This window comes from Emys orbicularis, chromosome 7 (assembly GCF_028017835.1).
Source record: "Emys orbicularis isolate rEmyOrb1 chromosome 7, rEmyOrb1.hap1, whole genome shotgun sequence".
Lineage (NCBI taxonomy): Eukaryota > Metazoa > Chordata > Testudines > Emydidae > Emys > Emys orbicularis.
Genome location: NC_088689.1, coordinates 42486588 through 42507759, shown reverse-complemented (window position 1 = coordinate 42507759; position 21172 = coordinate 42486588). Strand labels below are relative to the sequence as shown.

At 45.9% G+C, this 21172-nt stretch overlaps 1 protein-coding gene across 1 annotated transcript; it reads left to right on the top strand.

The window, feature by feature from the left end:
• Positions 1-8286: 8286 nt before the first annotated feature.
• LOC135881421 (steroidogenic acute regulatory protein, mitochondrial-like) lies at positions 8287-19695 on the top strand. The gene is given in 8 exon segments (XM_065408076.1): positions 8287-8350; positions 10410-10532; positions 11890-12035; positions 12958-13116; positions 16427-16452; positions 16454-16609; positions 17705-17798; positions 19594-19695. Coding segments are annotated over 8 exon segments (870 nt in total).
• Positions 19696-21172: the final 1477 nt, after the last annotated feature.

The window sequence follows — 21172 nt, the reverse complement described above, 5'->3', positions numbered from 1 at the left end:
GCACAACCGGGCGCACATGTGGAAAGCGGAAGACAGTGAAACAACATGGCTCTAGAAACTTTCGGGGTTTGTGTCATGGGAAACAGCAGAAAGAGAAATCAAACAAAACATTTTGGACCTAATTCTCCATAGCTCTGAAGCTTGTGCAGTCATTTAGACCAATGCAAAGGGATTGCGACCTGGGTGTAGAACACTACCTCATTCTGAGTTAGTAGAGTTCCCATATAGCACTGGTATAAATGACCTTCCAGATGTAGGGCAGTGGAGAATCAGACCCCAGCCCATCAACTGAAATAAAGATGCCAAAGAACTCAGCATTACAGAGTTTTTATACAAGCCCCAGAATGGAAGCTCAGTGCAGCCTGCAGCACCCCCCCCTTGATCATCATTATGGATGTCTAAGTAGGTGGCCTCTGAATGAGCCAGTTTGCTTCTATGAGGATACCCTTTCAGGGGGAAACTAAGGGAGATGAGACTGTTATCCTAGCTGACATGCCCCTCTCCATGTTATGTGGAAGAACAATGCAAAGGTCGAGTGCCAATCTCAGCTCTGCCTTTCTTGAAAGTGCTAGTTGGAGTCACTGAACCCACTATTTACAATTTAAAATCCTAATGTATTTACAATAGAAACCAATGTATTTAAAAATCATTAAATATATAAGGCATAAGGCAAGCAATCAAAATGGGTGATTGTAAGCGTGGCAGTCTAGCACGAGATAAAGTAGAGGATGGAGCAGTCTCCAGGGACAGGTGTTATTGTTTGAGTTCCTAATACAATATAACAATGCAATATAACATCCATTTGCAAGTCAGTAATACATCATATGCCGAGTGCCAATCTCAGCTCTGCCTTTCTTGAAAGTGCTAGTTGGAGTCACTGAACCCACTATTTACAATTTAAAATCCTAATGTATTTACAATAGAAACCAATGTATTTAAAAATCATTAAATATAGGCATAAGGCAAGCAATCAAAATGGGTGATTGTAAGCGTGGCAGTCTAGCACGAGATAAAGTAGAGGATGGAGCAGTCTCCAGGGACAGGTGTTATTGTTTGAGTTCCTAATACAATATAACAGGCAAGCTTAAGCATGTGAACTAGGAGCGGAGCAAAGGCAATCTGCAATGACAAGGAAACTGAGGTTTGCCCAGGCTCATTAAGGGAGATATTGTAAAATTTGGTAGGCAACAAGCTTGACCTACCTTTCTGTAATTATAACTCTCTGTGAAGTCCATGTCATTCCTTATGGAGAGGACGATTTCTTCAAAACAACCACAAAGAAGCAAAGTGCTCTCCTTTCTAAAAAACATTCCCAAACAATCCAACGCCAGTAGCCCAACACCCAGGATGTGTAATCCTGCAAAACAAACCAGTCAGAACAAAACCCAGAACTCAGAGAAACCCTGTGCCAATCTATAGCTTGATCATCTGAGATCAATTAGAGGTGTTGCGGTAGGATGATACATTCAAATGTATGGCTGTAGGCAATGAGTGAAACCATCCATTCAGCCTGAAAAATGAAGAAGTTGCCTGAAACAAATGGGGCTATCAACAAAAAACAGGTTTTGGTGTAACAAGGACAGTTTCGGAGAGGTGATAAGTGAAGTTTCAAACAATAGATTTAATGTCTGCACTGAACACTTCCCCAGGTTCAAGGGATTTGTAAAAAGGACTGCAAGTTAATTGGAAACCATCTGAAAGGCTGTCCTGTCCAGGAGCTGCATTCAGTAATGGATACAAATGGAACAGTGGGTAGACAAACAGAAACAATGATATGCTTACTCTAAGAAGCTGTGTTTGAAAAATAGTCTGTACACTGGTACAACAAAAGACCTTTAGCCACTGATATCAATGGCAAAATGCCCACTGACTTTATTGGGGCCAGGATTTCATCCCTCATATCTTAGACAGTAACAGGGACTTTTTCACACCTGAACATCAAGGGGAGAGATGCAGTGTAAATACAGGGTGTAAGCCCAAGGGAAGGACAATGGGAGAATTTTTCATTGACATAGCAACTGTCACAATAACCCAGGAGTTTCCTTACTTGACTCAACAGACTGTAACTAAAATTTAATTCTGTCTAGCAAGAGAATGTTACATCTTAGACTAGACAGGAATTATCCCACTTACCTTATGGATTACTGTGCTCTTCTCCTTATTCACTAATTTCGAAAGGTAACAAGGCCATTATTTAAACTAATACAGAATTTACTGTGATTTGGGAATAAGCATTATGAGCAGCCCTCGGATAGAAGGAAAATATGAACGTAAGAATGGCTATACTGGATCAGACCAGTGGTCCATCTAGCCCAGTATCCTGTCTTCCAACAGTGTCCTATGCCAAGTGCTACAGAGGGAATGAACAGAACAGGCAATCCTTGAGTGATCCTTCCCCTGTCATCCATTCCCAGCTTCAGGCAAACAAAGGCTGGCATGGTGCTGCATCCCTGACCATCCTAGTTAATAACTATTGATGGACCTGTCTTCCAGGAAGTTAACTAGTTCTTTTTTGACCCGTTATAGTTTTGGCCTTCACAGCACCTCTTGGCAATGAGTTCCACAGGTGGACTGTGCATTGTGTGAAATACTTCCATTTGCTTGTTTTAAACCTATTGCCTATTAATTTCATTGCGTGATACCCTAGTTCTTGTGTTATGTGAAGGAGTAAATAACACTTCCTTATTCACTTTCTCCACACCAGTCAAGATTGTATAGACCTCTATCATATCCCCCCCTTAGTCATCTCTTTTCCAAGATGAAAATTCCCAGTTGTTTTAATCTCGCCTTATACAGAAGCTGTTCCATACCCCTAATGATTTTTGTTGCCCTTCTCTGTACCTTTTCCAATTCTAATATATCTTTTCTGAGATCAGGTAACTAGATCTGCACAGTATTCAAGATGAGGGCATACCATGGTGTAGTGAGTCGGTGGGCTCCCCTCCTGTCCTGAAGAGGGAGCACCGTTGCAGACACCCGAGTGGGCGGAGCCACCACCGCCTGTCCCCGCCCCCCGGAAGTCACGGGGCGGGACAGGAAGTATAAAGGCCGGCCGCCAGAGCTCAGTCAGGTGCCGGCCACCGCAGGGAGCAGACGTGCCGCCGGGAGCTCCCCGCCAGGATACCTCTGAGGCCCGAGGCGGATGCCCTAGCTGGCCGGAGCTGCCCCGAGCTCACTACAAGGAGGAGCCGCCGGAGCCCGTCCGCTCCCATCGTTGGGAGGGGCCCTTGGAACTCCCCCACAGCGACCCCGAAGGGGAGGCCCCACCAGAACCCCTGCGGCCCTGCTGTTATCCGGAGGAGCCGCCCGAGTGCCAGTGGCCGGACTTCCCTACGGAGCTGCCGGACCTGCCGCCAAGCCCCGGCCGAGAGGGGCCCGCGCTGATGGACTGGACCGAGCCCGGTGCCACGGACGAGGTAGGCCCTGAGGGGGATACTGGAAGTAGCCCGGGGGTAGCCGACCCTGGTCAGGCTATAGACGAATGTGAACCCATGTCAGTGTGTTTCGGTCAGGATACCCCACTGACCGGCAGCGAGAGTCATCGCTGCTAGGGCCCCGGGCTGGGACACAGTGGAGTAGGTGGGCCTGTGTCCCCCCCCTGCCACCCGCACTCACGGGTGGCAGGCTTCCCCCTCACCCAACGGTCAGGTAGGAACCTGAGCCCCTTACCTGCCTGGTTGCTCAGCCCCTACACCAGAAGGCCTGAGCTAATTGACTGTTTGTGCTCCACCCTGAACCAGGGCCGGGGCTCCTGAACTGTTTTGCCTGCTCAGCCCCTGCTCCAGAGGGCCTGGGCTCCTGAACTGTTTTGCCTGCTCAGCCCCTGCTCCAGAGGGCCTGGGCTCCTGAACTGTTTTGCCTGCTCAGCCCCTGCTCCAGAGGGCCTGGGCTCCTGAACTGTTTTGCCTGCTCAGCCCCTGCTCCAGAGGGCCTGGGCTCCTGAACTGGTTTGCCTGCTCAGCCCCTGCCCTAGAGGGCCTGAGCTCCCGAACTGCTTGCTTGCTCGGCCCTGCACCAGAGGGCCTGAACTGACTGACTGTTTGTTCCGTGAGTAGGGAGTCGGTGTGGCTCCCCTCCTGTCCTGAAGGGTCGAGCCCCGGCACGAACCCTTTTACACATGGATTTATATAGAAGCATTATGATATTTTCTGTTTTATTATCTATCCCTTTCCTAATGGCTCCTAATATTCTGTTAGCTTTTTTGACTGCTACTGCATATTGAGCGGATGTTTTCAGAGAACTATCCACAATAACACCAGATCTCTTTCTTGAGTGGTTACAGCTAAATTTAGACCCCATCATTTTGTATGTATAGTTGGGATTATGTTTTCCAATGTGCATTACTTTGCATTTATCAACACTGAATTTCATCTGCCATTTTGTTGCCCAGTCACCCAGTTGTGAGATCCCTTTGTGACTCTTCCCAGTCTGCTTTGGACTTAACTATCTTGAGTAATGTCGTATCATCTGCAAATTTTGCCACCTCACCATTTACCCCTTTTTCCAGATCATTTATGAATATGTTGAACAGCACTGGTCCAAACACACCCCTGGGGGCACCACTATTTACCCCTCTCCATTCTGAAAACTGATCATTTATTCCTACCCTTTGTTTCCTATCTTTTAACCAGTTACTGAACCACGAGAGGACCTTCCCTCTTATCCCATGACTTCTTACTTTGGTTAAGAGCCTTTGGTGAGGATTTCTGAAAGTCTAAGTACACTATATCCACTGGATCACTCTTGTCCACATGTTTGTTGACCCCATCAAAGAATTCTAATAGATTGGTGAGTCATGATTTCCCTTTATAAAAGCCAGGTTGACTCTTTCCCAAGAAATCATGTTCATCTATGTGTCTGATAATTCTGTTCTTTACTACAGTTTCAACCAGTTTGCCTGGTACTGAAGTTAGGCTTACTGGCCTGTAATTGCCGGGATGTCCTCTGGAGCCCTTTTAAAAAATTGGTATCACATTAGCTATCCTCTAGTCATTTGGTACAGAAGCTGATTTAAATAATAGGTTACATATCACAGTAACACTCAGTACCTGCCTAGGACACCTGATCAGAATCATGGGAATGGCATACAGAAACCCTAAGGATTAAGGAGGGGATAGGCGATGGAGGGCTGAAAGGAGACACAGTGCTATAAAAATAAAGCAATGTAATCAAACAATCATGGACAACCCTACAATAACAAACCAGTGTATGCACAATTAAGACCTCGTAATGAGTGATGGTAACCACAAACACACCAACAAACTGGTATAGCTGAGGGAAATGGAGGGGAGACACTTCAGTTTCAAGCTTCTAGAAGTGTTAGTATAGATGAAGAAAAAAACAAATAATAAAATAAAGAATTTCCAAAAAGATGAGAAGTTCTCTTGAAGGTGTCCTCTAAATCTCTATCCCCCTTGGGACTTTGACATTCACCTGACTTGATGAACCAAGAGCTTTACTTTATACCTCCTTTGTTTAGACTTTTTTTTTTTTAGTTACTTTGCATACTTGGCTTTGAAGTGCCACTTCAGTACTTTGGAGAGCAGATGAACCAGGAGCAGTGAGATAACAGAGGTCTTTATTTTCTCATATTACATTATGTTTGCCCCCCGTGGCTCAGTACTGGAGCATGTGAACTTGTCTCCACCCTCCACTGTAGTTTCTCTCCCAGTTACTCTGTCTCAGGGTGACCCCAATTGGGCTTAAAAGAAGGCACCAAGGCCTTAGGGGGAAGGAGACTGGGTGAGTCGGAGGCCTGGTGAGAGAGAGCTGCCTGAGGAAGACAGAGAAGGGCAGGTGAGAGCTGCCGGAGGAGGAAAGAAGAGATCCAGGGAGAAACAGGAGCAGAAACAGAAGCAGAGGAGAGCTGGTACAGAGAGCCACTGGGAAAAGCAAAAGGTTGATGGTGAAGCCTAGTCAGAGCTGGAGAACCCCTGCTGAGCTTGTGCAGAGGCCCCTGAGAAGAAGGGGAAGAACCAGTCTAGTTAAGAGAAGCTGAGCCCAAAACAAGAGGGTTGATACTGGAGGGTGGATCCCAGGAGCGGGGTAGGACTCACAAGCAGGGAGTCCTGGCTGAGTGGAACACTGTGAGGAGTTCTGTCATGGCAATCCTCACTGGGAACTATCAAAGAAGACTCATGGGAGAGAAGCAGGTCTTGGGATTCCCAGGTAGCAGGCCTGGGGCCAGGCAGCAAGGGCTAAAGGAATTGTGAGAGTAGTTAACTCAGGTGGGTGACCTGGGAAGGGTGGCCTTTGAAAGGGATTAAGTATCGGGGGTAGCCGTGTTAGTCTGTATCTACAAAAACAACAAGGAGTCTGGTGGTGCCACCAGACTCCTTGTTGTTTTTGAAAGGGATTGAAGAGTTGGATTGGAGAGGAACTGTTTTTATTATGAGGGATCTGTGAATTGTGGGACTTTATATGAATAAAGGGGTTTGGCTGTGACACAGAAACAATATTCCTTTGCATGGGTGGATTCCGAGGGGAAACTGAGGCAGGTGTACCAGTTGTGTAGCAGCCTGCTGCAGGAAGGTGCCCTAAGAAGGGGCAACACTATGACGAAATATACATTTTTCAGCAATACACGCAGAGCAGTATAATCATAGCATCATAGAAATTAGAGATCAGAAAGACTTATTACCCTCAGAGCACACACACATACACACACAGATTAATGCAGTATTGTTTCCTCCAGACCTTTCCCTTCTCCGCGTGACACCCTTTAGATACACGTAGACTCTTTGGTTAAGCTATACAGCTTTAGTTCTTTCTTTATACATCAAAACCTCATGCCCCTTACATTTTTTCCCCACTTCTCTGAATTACCTCCAATTTTTGACATTTTTCTGATACTGAGGATTGCAGAATTACAGAGCTAAATTATCCTATTACCCCAGGGTCAAACTTTAAACAGGAGTGATTTTGCATGCTTGCAGTGAAGGCTTATATTTGTTGTCCTCACCATGTGGTACCACAACAGAGTTCCTGGGTGGGTTCACTATGGCAAACAAGCAGACAGAGAGGCAGTCAGTGAATCACCAAGTTCTCAGGAGAGGTAGCAAGGAGTTAAATGCACTATAAGAAGCCATCTAGCCCAGCTGAACACACTGGCAGATTTTAGACCTTAAAGAGCTTGATCTCTCTTTATCATTGTTACTCTTTCAAGAGTGAATTTATTAGTACTGGCAAAAGGTGCCAGGCCTGAACACTGAGGTCCATAATGGGAAGCAAGTGCAAAGTGCAAGCTTCCTACCTCTGAGCTCGTCATAGGTCATTCTTGACCTGTCTGAGTCTGCTAACCAGTGTGACAACTAGGTGTCACCTGTGATAGTTTTTTTTTTTTTTTTTTTTTCCAGACGAGTAGCTGTTTCTGGGCACTGAATAGAGTTCACTATCTCATTTCACAAAGGGCACCAAACAGGAATCAAATGGTAACAGAGAACTGTCAAATGACCAACATTTGGCAAGTCAGATCAGCATTTTTAGTGAAAGTATTCATATCCACTTCCTAACAAACCAGTTATATCCGGTGTTATTCTGCCATGGTTGGAAGGGTTCAAAGGGTGCACATTTCCCATTTTAACCAGAGCAGCAAGAAGCTTACAGCCTACACTACAGAAGATTACAGGCCTGGAACTACATTCACATCCTGTTTAGAGCCAAAAACATACAAGTGAGTCTGTTATAGTTTGTGCACAGAAACCTTCATCATAATCTTCAGTGGATACCTACAATTTAACATAGCTCATGTTTCCTATATGGTGTTAGCCCTAGGGACCTTCACGGTGATGTGGGTAGAGGGGCAGCTGCCTTAACAGAGTAAAAATCAAGTAGGTGTTCACAAGTAGCTGAAATGGTGCATGTGGGTGATTAAAATAGATTTTAATCTGGGATATCTAACCTCAGAATGGTCCTTGCTCATCACAGTATGTTGCCGTTTGTTTGGAGAGAGAAAAAAGTTTCAGGAGGTTCCAGAAAAGGATTAGTAACTGATTGATATGTTTGGAATACAGTAATGAGTCTGACTGTCCAAAAGCAAGGGAAAGTGCTGACTGTAAAAGGTCTAAAAAGAAACATACAAAAGCAGTGATTTCTCATTACTGTGGGTGCCTCTCTCCGGCCCATCCCTCTGGTTGCCTTGTCCTTGGATGCTCCTCATTCCAGCTGCTTTCTAGAAGCATGGTCCATATCATCAGGTGTTGTCCTTCAAAATCACTATAAAGGCATGATTTAGTGCCACAGTCAGCCTTTGCACTGAATACAAGAGGCAGCAGACACCTCCACACCATGTTGTCAGCAACTTTCAAACTGTGCTGTGGGATCTCACAGGAGCACCTCCGAAAGATGACTGGTAAGCAGAACTCTCCTTGATCTATAAAGCAGAGCATACAATATACTGTAAATATATTCCTCCATGTAGTGTCAACCACGGAAAAGTGTTGTCCTCTGAATAACTGGTGTGATTCTACAGGACAACCACAATAAATCTCTATGTCCTGTACAGTGGACTCTCTCAGTCACACAGAAAATAGCATCAGTCACCACTCTATAGATAAAATATACTGTATATGTATGTATTTATATAGACATACACTCAGAGAGACACATTTATAAACAGGCTGACATGTATATAGTGCATATATTCCTATTTTGCTATATCATGTTTAGGAAGGGTCAGATTTTAATCTGTAAATGCTGCTAATTGTTCTTTCCCTTTATGCAAAAATAATGGCATAAAAATGGGATCATTAATAATTAACATATATAGGGAGGGAAAGTTGAAAACACATGGAGCCAGATCCTTAGACCATTTATATCAGCTGAGGATCTGACCCATAGGATATGTTGCATTGGTAGACAACAGGTACCTTCTTCGCTAGCAGACCCAACAAATAATCATTACATATTCTCATGGTCAAAAATAATGACTTGGTTCCTGAATCTATTACATTCAGAATAAACAACAATTAGTATCTTGGAGAGGGACGGTAGTTCCTGCTAGTGCAAAAAAATCAACTTAGAAGTATTTGGAAATAAACATTGGCATCCACGGAAATTTATCATCAAAAATCAAATCCTTCCAAACCAAATTTTTGATGCCAGGGAACAATTCATTGTGATGCCCATGAATCAGATTTCCCCACAGCATGATGTTCCTTGCTGCACTGTTCTGCAGAGAGACCCTGGTCTATGATACAGGGATCCTCTTTGAGGCAGTCAAGTACAGTGTATTACAGTAGGATGCAGGGAGAGGGTGTGTTTTGAAGCAGATATTACTGATTTATAGCAGAGGTGCAAAACTGCAGTGAGACAGGGCTACAATGATGTGCAGCAGCTCAGTGAAATATGATGTAACATCCTGGGATAAAAGTGAACTGTGCTAAACATTTTATACTGTAGCTTTCATTAATTTATGATTTGGACAGGAAAATGTTAGAGAAAACTGAAAACGGCAAACTCCCCTCATTCCTCCACTGGAATGTTTTTGACAGCCAAGGTCAAATGGAAGTTATGGGCTTGATGCAGGAATTACTGGATGAGTTTCTAAGGCCTGTGTTACGCAGGAGGCCAGATTATATTATCATAATGGCCTTAAATTCTAGGACTCTATACATCTGATTCTTTTCTGCAAGCTACCAGCAGTGTGGTGTCATTAGAAATTTTCACCATACCACTTAAGTGTCCCTCATTTTGAGGGATGATAGTAATTTTAGTCCCCAAATTACCTACATTCCACACAAATTTGATGTCCCCTTACCTTTATTGTTGAAAACTGTTTACATTAAAGTATAATAAGTACTGAGGTTATAAAAAAGACCATTTACCCTGACAGAAGCAATCCCACAGCATCTGAAGTTTCCTATATGAATATTTAGTTCATGGTCCTTATTTTGGGCCATCATCACAAACTTGGCCTTGACAGTTCATGAGGCCAACACACACCTTCCCGTGAGGAGTCCTGCTAGATCAGATTGAAAAATAGGAACATTTCTCATGAAAATGTTTCTGTAAACTTTATCCCTGTTTGCATGAAAAATTTTGAAACTCAGCACTTTTCTGTCAGGTAAAAAAATTTGAAACATTTTGGTCACCTCTACAGTTCCAGGCAATTTTCTGGCAGTTCACCAGATTCTTCCCTCTCCAAACAGTTGATTGCTACTCTACCCTGGCTGGAAAAAACACCTGCCATGAGGCACAAGGGTTTTTTAATTTTATTTTCCAGCTAAAATAAACTAAAGCATAAGGCAGTGAAGTGCCTTGCCCAAAAGCCATCCACAGTCATCCAGTGAGTGAGTGACTCTAATTAGTGTTATCTTTGCTCTCAGACCTTTGCCTCAATTTCCAGGCCAACGTGCCTCTGTACTGAATGTGATACATTTTACTAGCTGTCTATGTTTGTCCCCCTCTAGGTTTGAAGAGAATGGCTCTCTCAGCTATTGGGCATGACACAAGAGGACTCATGTCAAAAGGATCTCACTGCCTGTCTTCTACAGTTCCTGATTATATTCGGAGGATAATGTGGAAGGACCCTGGTAAGAGTTCTGTTTATCACAGATGCTTGGATGTTGCATGTCCTAAGAAATCTCCCATAGGTGGTTCCTACTGCAGCTGGCACAGCCTCTGTGTGCTACCTGCAAACCCATGGATGGATGGATGTGTATTAAAAGACTGTTCTGAATGTGGCTGATCTATAACCAGAGGTAGTGCTATACTGCAGGGAGCACAGAATTAATGTTATTCTCATCACATGAGAGGTCTCAATACCTTGAATAATTCATAACCATCTCAGTATTGGCTAGAGGCCAGAGTTTTGTAATAACCAATGGTATATTCATCCTGAGACTTGTAAGAGAGACAAAATGAACTCACCACAAAATGAAATCCAAAGACTTGTAGAAAAGGTTGAGTCCAGTCAACAGTGTTTTGTTATATCTAGACAGTGTTTTTAGGCCCATCTAATAATTACCTAAAGATTTGCAGATGGGAGCTACCTGTCCTGTTCTTTTGAACCATTGGTTGGAGAGGCAATGTGGTATATGTAATGCTACTAAATAGTCCCCATCTGCATTCAGTTTCTATCACATTACTGTTGGGAACTAGTTTTAAGTGCAATTTTTTGAAAATACTTTTCAGCAAGTCAGCACATAGCTAGTAACTGCCTCCTGCGAATGGTTTTGATTTTATCAAGCCCCATCTCTACTGACCAATACAACTATGGTCACTGAAAATGTTTTTATACCTTGCACTTAAAAACAGTTTCTTATAATGGTAAAAGCTGTGATGTAGATGCAGGTGCCTATATGTCAACACTGGGCTTTTGAGAGCCATTGTCCAAGTGAGGCTGTAGTAGAAGAGGCCTTTCATTTTGTTTTATATACGTGGCTTGATTTCAGGAAAATGTTGTTATAGTTGGTGGAATGATGCTACCTGAAGTGACTGGGCCAATCAGCATATTGGCGATGGTTTATTTGGATATTAATGCTATTGCTTAAAAAGTCACCTGTTTAAATGGTTTTCTACTTTAAAGATATTTTATTCCGCAGTTGTGATGTCATGACCAGGACTCCTAGCCTTCTGACAGCAATGATGGGAAAACTGACTTAAGTGGCTAGCTGGCAATGGGATGTTGCTCTGTATGTTACATTGGAGATGGCCCCCCCAAGCAAAGATGTTCAGGTCTAGACTTCTCCAAAGTCAGAGAAGATTCAGATCTATCTTCTTAGAGGCCTGGGCCTGAGTTGAGAGGCCCATCAGTGCACACTGTAATTCCACACACAACTCATAAAACAACAGATCCGTCATGTATCTTTATGAAAGGCCAGAGTATACAGGCAAAGTAGGGAGGCTTTGGAACATTCATGAACAAGTACTTTGCGCTTGCTCCTGTAGCTGCGGGTGAAAAACATGGCTCTGAAGTTAACTCCAGCTGGTTTTCAAACACGGAGCTTTCCTATGTGAATCAAGGAGAAGCCACCCTGCGTAGGGCTTTAGGGATACTGCAGCAGCAAGATGGCTGGCAGACAGAAACCTACCAGGTACAGTCCTTGCACTTGTTGCTTTTGTTACTCTAGTAGTCCAAAAAAGCTTTCATGCTGAGAAAATCTTGGGGAATGGGGAAGGGCTAGATGGAATCAGTCTCGATCACTTCCTCTTATTATTGTTAATAACTATCTCTAGCAATGCCCTCCCCCATAGAGCTCCTTTCAAGACTAAAAGGCCAGTGTCAAAAGAGCAACAGCAAAATGTCTATCACATTTCCACCTGTCTGTGCATGGAATGGACTATGGGTGAATTAGTTTGAGAGGCTAGAGGGCTGTGTGTGAGAGAGAGGGTGTGACTGCCAGGGCACATGGTATGTGTGAAGATACAGAAAAGCAGGTAGATAACAGGAGTGCTTACAGGAAACCATTCTACATTATGGTCAATGTAAAAGGAAACAGGTGCAACTTCTGACAGACAATTGGCTAAGCACATGCAAGAATACATTAAACAAATAGACAAGATGAAAAGGCTTTGAGGGGAAAACGCAGTCAATCATAGTCCCAGAGAAAGTTCAGAATGTTTATGCTACAAAATTAACAGATACCAGCTCATGGCTGTGTTCTGGTTTTTGTTATTTATGTGTTTATAAATTAAGATCTTTACTAGGATAGTTTCCTTTAGCTAGAAAGGAAACAGCAAGCACAGAATGAACCTCTGGTGGTGAATATTTTATAAATAACTAGTAGTGACATGATTTAAATATAATGACTTTCATCTATAAAACAAATGGTGATGAAAAAGGACCAAAATCATTTATTAGAAAGGCCCATTACGTCAGTGAATGATTCAGTGCCCCGTGGTGCATGACCTGGCAGGGAGTGCGGGCAGGCTAACTGACATAGGCCTGGGTCCTGATGGCAGCACACCTACATTATTGTGGTCAGGATTACCCTGCCAGGTGCTCTTTCATCCCAGGGAAAAGGAGAGTTGGTGCTGAGTACAGTTCTTCCCAGGCTCGGCAAAGTCTTCCGAATGGAGACAGTGCTGGACGTTCCAGTGGACCAGCTATACTATGAGCTGTTTGAGAAGCTGGAGCAAATGCCTGAGTGGAATCCTACCCTTAGTCGAGTCAAGGTAAATGGAGAGATGGGTCTGGATATTCTACAGCCTCCAGTTTCTCGTCTGCTACTGGTTTGCCTGCTCACAAATCTCTCCCAAAGCCTCGTGCAGTTATTTATTTACATTTATATAAATGCTCTCAGGACCAGGGCCGGCTCTAGGCACCAGCTAAACAAGCTGGTGCTTGGGGCGGCATGGCCAGCGCCAGAATGCCGCCCCTAAAAATGTGCCCCGGCCGCCCTAGCTCACCTCCGCTGCTGCTGCCACGACGCGCGAAACAGCTGATTCGCGCGCCGCTACTCGCCCTCTCTCCCAGGCTCTCAAGCCTGGGAGGGAGGGGGAGCAGCGGCACGCGAAGCAGCTGTTTCGCGCGCCGCGGCCACTCGGGGTCTCCCCCTCCCTCCCAGGCTCTCAAACCTGGGAGGGAGGGGCAGATCCGGAGCGGCCGCTGCTCTCCCTCCCTCCCAGACTTGAGAGCCTGGGAGGGAGGGGGAGAAGCAGCGCCCGCGCCGCGGCCACTCGGAGTCTCCCCCTCCCTCCCAGGCTCTCAAACCTGGGAGGGAGGGGGAGACTCCAAGTGGCCACGGCGCGGGCGCCGCTTCTCCCCCTCCCTCACTCCCTCCTAGGCTTGAGAGCCTGGGGGGAGGAGGCAGGGCTGGGGATTTGGGGAAGGGGCGGAGTTGAGGCGGGGCCGGGGGTGGGGTAATTAAAAAACGGGGAGGGGGGGGCGGCCAAAATTGTTTTTGCTTTGGGCAGCAAAAATCCTAGAGCTGGCCCTGCTCAGGACCCTTGACAGAATTGAAAACACAGCCAAATTAAATACCCAAATATAGCTAAAGTGCAGCTGTGTCCTTCAGTATAACCCTCCAGCAGCAAGCCAGGCAACTCAGGAGCTCAAATCCTCTCTTCCCTCTAAGTAATTCCCCATTTATGACAGCTTCCCACCACCACTCCCCTCCATTTCCAATGCCTGGATACAGAGCTGAAGTTTGCAGCATGGCCTGAAGGTCAGCAGGCTGGGGCTATTTCAGGCCAAGGGGAAGGGTGAATTCTAATGCCCTGGGGCCATTGCCTGCCAGCAGCCCCTTTGTGTATTGTATATGCCAGTGGGGCTTCAACTCCAGCGCCTCTGCTGATCTCAGCTGTGACAGTATGTCACAGGGAAAGAGGTGGTCTCTCCGATAGGTAGGACGTAAGCCATTTAGGGCTTTGTAGGTCAAAACCAACACTTCAAACCTTACTTAAAAACTCACAGACAGCCAATACTGATAGTGGAGCTCCAACAGAATATACTTGTGGTAAGATTCTCCACCTACCAACTAGACCTAGGATCACAGGAACCTATATAGGATCTTAGAAGAGAGAAATGTGTTGAATGTCAATGCCATTCCCTGAAAGGGCAGGATATAAACCCACAGACAAAACTGCACAGAAGGACTCAGGCTATTTAGAAGAAGTGGAGCCTATTACATACAACTATTGCACCTTGCTGAGAACACGGACATGAAACTAAATGCAGTAAAAGAGCAGGTGTTAAAGTGGGGCAGGGAGTTGTGATACACTAACATATATTTTAAGATTTACTTGATAGTGTGAGCGCTGGGGGGCTTTTTGTTTTGGATACCATATTCATCAAGAAAGAGGAAGTAAAACAATTCCCTTGGGCACCCTGATTATAGGAAACGTATATTGATCATTGTCCAATATATTAGTGACTGGCCCATGAGACCAAAGTTGGAACTCAGAACGGGAGGGTCATCCCCTCATTGTGTGATCAGCTGTTAGATATTTGCATTGGGTCACAGCAAACAGTGAACTGGAATAGTTTAGTTTTTATACAGAAACAAGTTGCTGCTTTTATGGCCCCATGCAGACATCAGTGTGCAGAGTTTCTTTATAAGACCATCAAGTTAAGGGACCATGAACTAATGCGTAGATAATGCTAATTAACTGAGTGAAATGAATGTATGTGCTGAGTCATTTAATGAAGTCCATGTAAATCACAAAGTTCACAAGTCAGATGTACAGCAGAAACCTATTGGAATGCTGACAGCTACTTGGATAATTAAACTGATTATACAAAGATCTTTGAAGGGGTCTTCAGCAATAAAATAGAGAAACACACCTCCTTTCCCCACCCCAAAACCAACAGAGGGTTGGGTTCTGAGATGGGCCTTAATAGGAGGTCAAATACCTAATCAGAAGTAAAGAAATAACTAGTCAGAGCAGAAGCAGCATTTTCCCATTGGCTAACAGACTAGATCTGACCATTCCTATCCTGGGATGTTTTCCCAGAAATGTTCTGTTCTTCTCAGGACCCAAGACTGCTAGTGATGCTGCTGTACTGCAGGGGGGAACACAGCACTGGGAGTGGATTTTGAGTGCATTGCAGTTTAGAATTAAGTTTCTCTGCTTTGTTTTGATTTAGCCTCTTAATTCCTGCTCTCCTAAGTTTAGTAACTTGCTAGTCAGAGATCAATGTTACCTCTGCTGCATTATAGCTCAGGGCACATCCCTGGCTAGCTCCTACGCAGGCTAGTGGAATCACACAGTATTTCCTAATCAGTACATTCTGTCTCTTTCAGTTTAGCTTCCACACTAGGATTAGAAACACTCCCCACCCCTTTAAAGGAAGTGAAGTACCTAACCCATAAACTCTTGCTAGCTAATGACATTTCTTCTTAGGTCAACAGGACTAACTACTTCTTTCAGCCCTCACAGTCTATCACTCCTAATATTGGTTAACCCAAGTTCCTAGGAGCACATCCCCCTTATACTGTGCTGGGAGGATTACTTAATTATCCACAGCTGGTCAAGCTCTCCCACCCTGCCAGTCCCTGCACTTGGTGCTTGCAGCTGTGATCTTTCCTCTGCTGTGGAAGACAGTGTTAACCCCAGCCCTGCCAACCCTTAGGACAGGTTGATACTTTCCCAATCATTAAGCCTATATAGGCAAGGAAGGAACAAGTTCTAAATGGGGCATGAAATCCAGCCTTTGCTACTGTATATATGCCTTGATCATAGCAGCTTTGGAAAAAGATGGGGGGATGGTTAGTACATTCCACCTCTACTACTCAAAGATGTACCAAGAATACATTTAAAGGTGGGTTTCCACAGCTATGGAAAGGTGCCAGCAAGGAGAACAAGCATTTGTTTTGCAAAACCATTAGTGCCTTTAAGGGAACAAAATGGCCAGCTGGTTCAAGGGCTGTTGCCACCCCCTATGCTTGTTTGGAAGGGGATCATGTTTTCCAGACTGTTTGGTTATTGCCGTTTCCAATCCAGTAGTTTCTATTCAGTTCTTTGGTTTGTGTTCTTGCTAAAGATCCTCCAAAGAATTGGGAAGGACACTGTTGACTCATGAGATCACTGCTCAGTGCCCTGGGAACCTCATTGGTCAAAGGGACTTTGTCAGCGTACGGCACTGCTGGAAGAAGGAGACAACTGTGTATCTGGTTGGCACTGCAACCCACTCCGAGTTCATGCCCATGCAAAAGGGGCAAGTCAGGTGAAGGCTCTGAATGTTAACAGGAATCTGTGCATGCATTATTTTAGCATGTGTGTTGTGCACTCAAGAGGTACATCTTCCCTATAGATGCTGGTGTGTGTGTGTGTGTGTGTGTGTGTGTGTGTGTGTGTGTGTGTGAGAGAGAGCATGAATGCACAATTTCAGTGGAATACAAATATGTTCAGCACAACACACATCTAGGCCCACATAGAAACCACTCTTCTGAACATGTTAAAAATAAAATGTAAACACTCAATTATTTAACGCCTTACCTGCCTTGCAGTTAGCACCTAGCAACTGCAAGGCAGGTAAGGGGTTAAATAATTGAGTGTTTACATTTTATTTTTAACAAGGCACCATTACAAGTGAAGATCCCAGCCCTCTTTTGGGCCCATCAAGTGCACAGATGGATACCAATATCAGTCTCTAATCAGGAGAAGATCTGAAACAGAATAAGGTGCAGCTTAGGAATGTGATGCCTTGGTAGAGGGGGCAGGACTGGAATGGTAGGTTCTGATGCAGATTAGGCCTGAGGTGCATTAGATGGGCTGTATAGAGTGCTATGCCTGGTTTCTAGCCTGCATCGCTGGTACACTCCATTATGTTTATGAGCACTAAATTCACTTACAAAGTACAGGCCTGACCCTACAATAACATCTGCACAGGAATGCCCACGTGGCCACGCAGAGACACATTAGCTGCAGGGGTCTGCCTGCACAGATGTCATGGAAGGACCGGGCCAAGGAATCTAAAATGAAATGTTACTAGTGAGGTGATGCCTATTAAGCTGAGAGCTGATACCTGTATAGTTCAATGGTTAGTCAAACTTCTTCCCCCAGGAAGAACTACTCATCTGTGGCATTGTTATTCGACCTTAATAAATGTACTTTTAATCTATTTGTATTTAATTCATGCACAATTGGCTCAGTCCAATAAGAAGGGATGTCATGGAGAGCTTGTAAGCAGGTTTCAATGTGAGCAGATGTGCTAATCCAAACCTGAGGTAGCTGGGACTACTTTAGTGTCCAAGTCAGAAGGTTCAGTCGGTCTCTCATTGGAAAGAAGCTAAATCCCTTTTTCTCCCACAACCGCCAGGGCTGAGTCTGGGTTGAGCTGCATTGTTCTGCAACCGCTGGAGGGTGACCAACGTCAGACTCGCTTCACCTGGCTCCTGAGCATGGACCTCAAGGCAAGTTCATGCTGCCTTGCTAGGAGATATGACCACTTTGCTCCTGGCACCTATGGGAGGCAGACTTGCGGTATGAGGAGGACTCTAAGGCAATGATCCTTTCTGGGAGCTGGGGAATGGATTGCTGTAAAATAATAGCGAGACACTAACTTCACGCTCCTTAGCATGGTGTGTTATCACATTAATACTGGTAGCTAGCCAGGCTGTTTATACTCTCAGGAGCCCCTGGGATAGGTGCATTCTCTTTTCTTTTGTTTCAGGGAAGGAACACACAGTGCAAGCTGACACAGTACTCCTGGGGGAATTCTGCGCTACTGTGCATGTGCAGAATTTATGTTCCCTGCAGATTTCTTTGCTTCCCCGTCAGAAAGTCATTTTTCTGTGGGGAAGCAAAGGAAAGCCACGAGCACTCATGCAACCTTCCCCAGCAGTATGCTTCAGGTGCCCAGGGCAACTGGCAAAGAGGTAAATCACTGTGGGGTAGGAGACAGGACTGTGGAAAACCCGGATGGTGACTCCGACCCTGCACCGGGCTCAGCTACTAGTCCCGGCTGGGCTGAGGAGGACAGGACTTCTTCCCCTGCACAGCATCCAGGGCTGGGTCAGACCCACCCCCAGATTTCTCCCCCAGCTGTAGAAAACTGTGCAAACTCCCCCCCCCCTGCCTCCGCTTCCTGCACCCATTGTGCCTCAGGTGCAGGAGGACGGAGGGGGCTCACTGTACAGGGAGCTGCTCCCCCATCCGCCCAATCCCCGTGCATCCAGACCCCCCGATGAGCTTCACCCCCCTGCACCTAGACCACCCCAATGAGCCACCCATACCCAGATCCCCACCCTTCTGAGCCCCAACTAACTACACCTGGATCCCCCCCCGCACTGAGCCCCACTCCCCCAGCATCTGGACCCCCCAGTGAGTCCCCCACACCCTCCTGCTGAGCTCTATCCCCCCCCTACACCCAGACCCCCCGCGCTGAGCCCCAACCACCTTCACCTGGACTCCCCTGCAGAGTCCCATTATCATTGCGCTCAGAACCCCCCAACAAGCCCCTGTGCATCCAGATCCCCCCCACACCTGGATTCCCCACTGAGCCACCTGCACCCAGATTGCCCCACACAGAACCCTCTCAACCCATACCTGGACGCTCCACACTAAACCCCTCCACACTTGGATCCTGCCTTGCTAGCCTGCCTGCCAGCACACACCTGGTGCAACTGGTACAGAGGGGCAGGGCCCTGGGGTGTTTCTGGGGCAGGCCTGGTCCTTGCACTGTGTCAGGGTCAGGTGCAACCTCACTGCTGAGTCTGTGTCTGGGGGGAATCTGTGCGCAGAATTTTTAATTTTTTTTTTGGCACAGAATGCCCTCAGGAGTAACGGATGTGCCGTGTGGGCAAGATTCACCCCGTGCTGACACTGGGGCAGGGACCGAGAGGAGGCATCTTGCACCGCCATTATTCAGACTAGCTTTAATTGCTGAGCCACAGGATAACCTCAGGTCTCTGTCCTTGTCTCCTCTAGTCCACCCTTGTATGACCCCCAACCCCGGGGCTACTGCAGTGGGGGCACAAAGCTGACACAGCCGGTTCTGCACCTGCAAAGTGCCCCCCTCCCTCCGATCCACATGCCCCGCACCCCCACACTGCAGGTGCATTCCCCAGGAGGGACTCCAGGCTGCCAGACTCCTGAATTTGCACCTACATGGATGGAGCCCTCTCTCCAAAACTGAGCTGAGGCTGTCAAATTCGTTGCACTGACATCTTCAGCCCCGCTTATTTAAAGATGTTTTGTTTTTTTAAGGGATGGATCCCCAAGTCCATTATCAACCGTGTCCTACCTCAGTCTCAAGCGGACTTTATCAGACACCTACGCCAGCACCTTTCCACCACAGCACAACCCTGAGCTTCTGGGAGGATAGACTCTCTCATAGCACAAGGCTGCCATAAAGGGAGGAGGAGGAGGATGCAGGAAACAAGGGCTAGGCCTGTGCCTTTCATGTTTACTTAAATGCTGCTACAGCCAAGGCGGCATTACAACTGGAGATCAGCTGAAAAGCAAAATTCTGATCCTGGCGTGAAACACCCCAAAGCTTGGAGGGTGTTCAGCTGCGGCACATGGGCTGCACCCACTGTAGGGCTAGGGCCTATAGGGATGGTTTGGGCTTCTCTCTACTTATGTCTTTCTCCACCACTTTTCTGCCCAGAGCTGGACTGGGCAGTGACCCCAGCAGCCAGCAACATACAAGTTGCGTTCCAGGTAGCGTGTAACACTAACAGGAGCTCAGTTAGTGGGCTGCTGTGCTGTGTTCGGAAGTGGGCGGATGTCATTGAAATAATCTCTGCTCATTAGCACGACATTAGCCCAAATGACAAGGCACTTGCCTAGTGAGCCTAAGGATTACCCCAACCTGTGAGCTCACCACTTCCTGTACTAGAACAGTAATATGGTGTCTGGCTCCCTCTAGTGGTATGTCATCTCCTACCAGAGGACCTACAAGGTATTTTATACTTTTTCATATTGACTTCTGTTTGACGTTTATGAAGCAGAGTTTCTTTCTCTGCTTTAGTCTGTTGTCAGTTTCATCTGACATTGAAAACTTGGGTGGTGTTCTTTGGCTTGAACTGCTCAGTCACCTTTTCTTTAGAAAGTCTAAACTGATTTTTATTTTTCTCTAATTTGATGGTACCAGATATAAAGAGAGAAGCTTCAGTCCCCAGAGCCCTAGCCCCTGTCTTGATTGGCAGAAAGGGTGTGTTTTTCAAACATGTTAGCCGGTGTCTTGATGGAGCTTTCCAGTCTTATTAAGCTAACGCATTTGAAGCCATGTTAGCAGGCTGTGCGGTAACCAAGGATGTAGCCTAGGTTAAAACAGGGCCAGGTAACATGGCTTCAAATGTTTGAGCCTAGGTCTTGATGGGACTCTCCAATCATGTTAAGCCAAGTTGAATGAGGTAACACGCTTTTTGTCCATCAAGGCAGAGCCCTGACAATCAAACTATACAGAGAACAGGAATGGAATTGCAGTGAGTTACAAATACACTTGGATTCCATCCAGGGATTCCAGTAACATTCTAATCTGTGAGTAGAGGTCATGATCTGTCCATGAGATGGGATTTCCTGGTGGTTGCATTGCTACACATTTATAACTAGGATAAACCATACTTACTACTCCAAATTTGTAGCTTAAAACCACTGGGAGCAATTTCTCTGGCCCTTTAACTAGCATGGCCTTCTTAGAAATGGGATGTTTGTTTGAATGAATCCATCCCCATTTTGCTCACCAAACAGATGGCCACATGTCTCACTGCATAGAAACTATGAAACATAATTAAAACCAAACACCGCAATAGTGGGTCAGACTGCATGAACCAAGCAGGCT